The sequence below is a fragment of the Mandrillus leucophaeus genome, unplaced genomic scaffold, assembly GCF_000951045.1.
Source record: "Mandrillus leucophaeus isolate KB7577 unplaced genomic scaffold, Mleu.le_1.0 Scaffold1726, whole genome shotgun sequence".
NCBI lineage: Eukaryota > Metazoa > Chordata > Mammalia > Primates > Cercopithecidae > Mandrillus > Mandrillus leucophaeus.
The window spans coordinates 29,672-35,363 of NW_012101728.1; the positions used below are offsets into that span (position 1 = coordinate 29,672).

Sequence of the window (5,692 nt, forward strand, 5' to 3'; positions counted from 1 at the left end):
GACCTCTCAGGGCGACTCCGCTTCCGGCTCTGCCGGGGGCAGGGCCTGGCGTTACCTCCACTTCCGGGGGCGCAGGAAATGCGTATTCTCCGGGATGGTCACGGGGTCCCGCGCGGCCAATCCCCTCGCAGCTCAGTTGCCAAGCAACGCCCTGGCGCCTGCGGGGCCTGTGCGGTCCGGGGCGTCTGGAGAAAGCCAGAGCTCTGGAGCAGGCAGCCGGCTACCGGTGCTGGGAAGGCACTTGGAGAAAATGTCCGGCTCCGCGACCCGGGACGGGAAGTGATGGAGTAGGGAGTTAGTTAGCCTTTCAGTTCTTGTATAAAAAGAAGTTTTGACGTGAATGTGATTCAGGCTAACAGTCGGAAACTCTGGGCGGGGCTTGGTAGCTCACGCCTGCGATCCCTGCGCTTTGGGAGGCGGAGGCGGGCGGAGCTCCTGAGCCCAGCAGTTCGGACCAGCCTGGGCAGCGTGGCCAGACCCCATCCCTACAAAAATTACAGAAAATAGTCGGGCGTGGTGGCCCCTGTGGTCCCATCTACTCCATGGGCAGAGGCGGGAGGATCGCCTGAGCCCGGGAAGTCGAGGCCGCAGGGAGCCGAGATCACTGCACTCCAGCCCGGTGGACAGCCGGACTCTGCCAAAAAAAAAAAAAAAAAAAAAAAAAAAAAAAGCAGGCCGTGCGCAGTGTCTGACGCCTGTAATCCCAGGACTTTGGGAGGTCGAGGCCGGTGGATCACCTGAAGTCGGGAGTTCGAGACCAGCCTGACCAATATGGAGAAACCCTGTATCTACTAAATGTACAAAATTAGCCGGGGGTGGTGGCGCACGCCTATTCCCAGCTACTCGGGAGGCTGAGGCAGGAGAACTGCTTGAAGCCGGGAGGCGGAGGTTGCAGTGAGCGGAGATCAGGCCGTTGCACTCCAGGCCTGGGCAACAAGAGCGAAACTCCGTCTCAAAAAAAAAAGAAAAAAGGGAAAACGCATTTCGGGTGGGAAGGACAGTGTGCAGCGTTCTCGGTTGTCTGTTCCGCCCGTAAAAGCTTCCCTCCTTTAGGTTTAACCTGCGCCCCCGCGCTCTGCCTCAGCGCCGCCCCCGACGCCTTGCAGCTGGCAACACTGGGCGCCTCCCTGCCGGGTCCCTTCCCGCCCCTTGGTGGTGGTGGTGCAGCCCTGCCTCCCCCGAGACAGCACTGCCTCCGTGCTGGACACAGTTCTGCGGTGGAGCCTGGAGTGCCTGTAGCACCAATCCCCGGAATTGGGAAGTGCCCAGCTTTGGGCCACTGTGATCCCTGGGTCTTTGCCACCTTCCACCCCAGTCCTGTGTCCTGTGTCCTGTGCCCCGGTTCAGGATACTACAGGCTACTACAATTATTCTCATTATTTCGTGGGGTTTTTCCAGCTTTTCAGGTTCTTCAGTGCCTCATTCCACGAATGCTCTTTTCATCCTCGTAGTTCCAAGCGTTGTCTCTGAATTTTCACTAATTTGCCTGCCAAGATGTTGAATGGACCCAGAGCCAACGACGTGGTCTTTTATCAGTGGCACCTGAGACTTTCTTCCCTGTGGACGCAAATCCATTATTCAGCACTCTAGGCACAGCTATAGATCTGATCAGCTATCCATTCTCCAAACTATCTCATCCTCTGTCCCATTTTTCTGTCTCTCTTGTCCACAAGGCATATACCTGAGAGTTTTCAAATTCCTCAAAGAAATTTAGGTATTTTGTGGCTTTGGCATTCACTTAATGTGTTAATCTACAAACCTCTTCTACAATGTGGATTTTTTTTTTTTCATGATGTAGTGAATTCAAGTGGTTTCTAGTGTTCTCTTCATAAAGTTGTAAAGCAAACATAAAATTCTAAGGCCCCACCCATCTGAATGGACCCCTTCTCTGAGCCAGGGCACTCCAAATTAACCTGAAAACCATGAAGCGGGGGTGGGACATGGCTGACTATGCCCTCCCCCCTTTTGGAATTCAGGGGACGCCTGCTACCCCAAGGCTTCATCTGCTGATAAAACTTTGGTCTCCACAACCTCTTATAACCCAGACATTCCTTTCTGTTGGTAATAACTCTCAACTAATTGCCAATCAGAACATTTTTAAATCTACCTATAACCCAGAAGCCCCCACTTCGAGTCGTCCTGCCTTTCTGGGCTGAACCAAGGTATATCTTAAATAGATTTGATTGATGTCTCATGACCTTCTAAAATGCGTAAAACCAAGTTGCACCCCAACCACCTCCTGTGGGCTGTGTCATGGGCGTGGCCACTCTATTTGGCTCAGAATAAATCTCTGCAAGTATTCACAGAGTTTCAGTCTTTTCATTGACAAAGTATTCATATCACTTGTTGAAGAATCCTTTCTAGAAACTTCCACAGTTCTTTGATCTGTAGTTTCTGAAGTCCATCTTTATTCTCCTTCCCATCACTGGCTCCTGTTTTGTTCTCCAGAACTCTGAAAATACTAACAACTATGATTTTGTGACCCAATCTGGAAGTTCCTCTTACAGGGAAACCTCAGCAAGAAACAGCTCTAGCGCTGGACGCAGTGGCTCACGTCTATAATCCCAGCACTTTGGGAGGCTTAAGTGGGAGGATCGCGTGAGGCCAGAACTTTAAGACTAGCTTGGGCTATTTTAAATTTTTAAAAAGTGGGGAGCATCTCAGTGACTGCAGCAGGCCTCAGCCTCCATATCCCAACAGTGAGTTGGGCTGTACTGACTGTTGGCCGAGTCTCCAACCTGGAGTACCACAGCCATCATCACCCATGGCACCCAGGAGTGTTCCCTAATGCTTTCCCTTAGTTCTAGGGGCAGAAAATGCCTTCATTCAAGAGAGGACACACTTAATGAATGCAACCAGCTAGAATCCACTCTAACATTTAAATATGTGACTTTGTTTAATCCTCACCATGCCCAGGCACCACATCCACATTTTACTGAAGAGAAAAATTATAGTTCTGAGAAGGTAACTTGCCTAAAGCCAAGCATGCAGTAAGAGGAGATTCAAGCCCAGATCCTTTTGTGCTTTTTCTACCTCATCTCAGTGGCAGCAGGGCTGACTCTTGAAAGGGAAGTTAATTACTATGAATTTAAGGTTTAAAGAAAAAACACCCTGGCCGGGCGCGGTGGCTCATGCCTGTAACCCCAGCACTTTGGGAGGCCGAGGCAGGCAGATCACAAGGTCAGGAGATCGAGACCATCCTGGTTAACACGATGAAACCCCGTCTCTACTAAAACTACGAACAATTAGCCGGGCGTGGTGGCGGGTGCCTGTAATCCCAGCTAGGCGGAAGGCGGAGGCAGGAGAATGGCGGGAACCTGGGAGGCGGAGCTTGCAGTGAGCCAAGATGGTGCCACTGGACTCCAGCCTCCCTGACAGAGCGAGACTCCATCTCCAAAAAGAAAAGGAAAAAAGAAAAAAACACTCTGCGTGCATACTCATACGAATGCACAAATGGATGTGCCTAGAACAAGAGATACTGGCCTGATATATACACAAACTATGCAGCTGCAGTCCACGCCTCTTCCGCAACCCTGCCCTCTAAGAAACCTCTAGCTCTGAATCCTGTCAGCACCTGGGCTGTGCTGCGTGGGACAACATTGTCTTCACAAGTCCTCTCCACATTCTCAGAGGCGGGGGTTTTGCCATTGATGGGGGATGCTGCCTGAGTCCCATCACCAGGGACAAAGCTACAGCGGAGACCACCATCTGCCAACAAAAAGAGAGATCATCTCCCACCCCTGGTTCTGCTGACCCAATCACTGGAAGCATCCAGGCACCACGATCTCACCTGCCTCGGATTCCGTTTCCTCCTAGCCAGGTCTGTTCTAAGCTTCCCAGAAGTTGAGAAATTAACTGAAAGATAACACTTTCCTCCCTGTGTTAAGGTTAATCACATAATGTATCCAAATACTGGGTCAGTCTTTACTGTGGTCTCATTTCTCTAATTTGAAAATGCCTTTTCTGTTTTCCTTAGAATTTTTCTAAGCGTTTCTGGGCACGTGTGTTCCACAGTGCACCCTCTTGTGCATCTGATGTCTTTGGCACATATAGGCCGTCGACAAGTATTTGTTGAATGAGCGGATGACCATCCTGTCCTTTATGTGAACAAGCATACGCAAGTGTACATTGTGTGTGTACATGTATCCAGCAGCATCTCTCCAAAGCCACTTTGGTTCACTTATTTTCTCAGGATTACTGACGGCTGCATCATGACATTTGCAAACAGAATCTTTCCTTTTCCAGTCACTTTTCCTTTTTCCAGATTCCGGCCATAGAATTCCAGGGACAGAGCCAACCATGCCTGGCACCCCCTCCTGTCTTGGGACAAGGATACTTTCTCCTGTGGCTCCCGTCTTCCTTGCAACATTCTTCTGCCAGAATTCAGTATGGAAGACAATGACCTGCCACTTTTAATTTTTTCCCGTTTTGCTCTTCTACCAAATACCGCTTTTAACACAGGCTTTTCACTGAGTAGTGGACAATCTATCAAATAGGTGCTGTTCGGTGTGAGGGGCATTTGCAAAGGTCTGCGTCAGTGCTGGCTGATGGAACTTTCCGGTGATAGCATCGTTCCATAGCTGCACTGTCCAGTGCGGAGGCTACTTGCCACTGTGTCTACTGCTCCGGACGGTGCAGGTCTGAATATCTCACACACAGCGGCCGCCGTGTCTACTGCTCCGGACGGTGCAGGTCTGAGCATCTCACACACAGCGGCCGCCGTGTCTACTGCTCCGGACCTGTCTCTTATACACATCTAGATGTGTATAAGAGACAGGGTCTGAGCATCTCACACACAGCGGCCGCCGTGTCTACTGCACGGGACGGTGCAGGTCTGAGCATCTCACACACAGCGGCCGGGACGGTGCAGGTCTGAGCATCTCACACACAGCGGCCGCCGTGTCTACTGCTCGGGACGGTGCAGGTCTGAGCATCTCACACACAGCGGCCGCGGTGTCTACTGAACGGGACGGGGCAGGTCTGAGCATCTCACACACAGCGGCCGCTGTGTCTACTGCTCGGGACGGGGCAGATCTGAGCATCTCACACACAGCGGCCGCTGTGTCTACTGCACGGGATGGTGCGGGTCTGAATATCTTAAACACAGCTCACCTTTTTGGTGCCTTTGATCCGTGTTAGCAATTACCCACATCTTCTCTCTGGGCAATATTCTACTTTCATTTTATATTGACCCAATTATTTTACCTCTTTGGTGTGTCCTTTCTCCTAACACATATGGGTTCACTTTGAAACCTTGAAACCCACATTTACAAAACATTTTCGGTATGAAACATGGTTCCATGACTCATTAGTGGAGTACCATAAACATTTACATTTCCAGACCACCCACTGCCCAGTGGTTTTCTTCGTCTCAGTACTCATGAAAACGGTCTGAAGGTTTGTTTTGGGTTCCTAAGCAGTAGACACACACACAACACTGCCTGTCAGCTATTTCTCAGAAACTAAATCAGCCTTCTGTTGCCATCCTATCATGCTTCAGAGGTGCCTGTGCTAGTTTTTAATTCTTTGTCCTAACACTTAAACGTCTGCTCAAACGTCCATATAAATACTTCCTCTTAGTTTACAAAAGGATTTACTTTCTTACTGGTTGGGATGAAGCTGTCTGAGGTTGCCACCTGTTATTATTCCTTCATTTATTGGACCATGTCTGCCATTGGAGGTTTTCAAACTG

At 50.2% G+C, this 5,692-nt stretch overlaps 1 protein-coding gene and 1 long non-coding RNA gene across 2 annotated transcripts in view; both read left to right on the forward strand.

The window, feature by feature from the left end:
* The window catches only part of LOC105537467 (flocculation protein FLO11-like), a 27,508-nt gene extending 27,217 nt beyond the window's left edge, over positions 1 to 291 (forward strand). Inside the window, 1 exon segment of the mRNA XM_011977072.1 lies at positions 11 to 291. Coding sequence (XP_011832462.1) covers positions 11 to 291 — 281 coding nt within the window.
* Positions 292 to 4,382: 4,091 nt separating this feature from the next.
* Positions 4,383 to 5,213, forward strand: LOC105537464. The gene is made up of 3 exons (XR_001005714.1): positions 4,383 to 4,686; positions 4,778 to 4,832; positions 4,979 to 5,213. It is a non-coding gene; the product is annotated as an uncharacterized LOC105537464 (long non-coding RNA).
* The last annotated feature ends 479 nt before the right edge of the window (positions 5,214 to 5,692 follow it).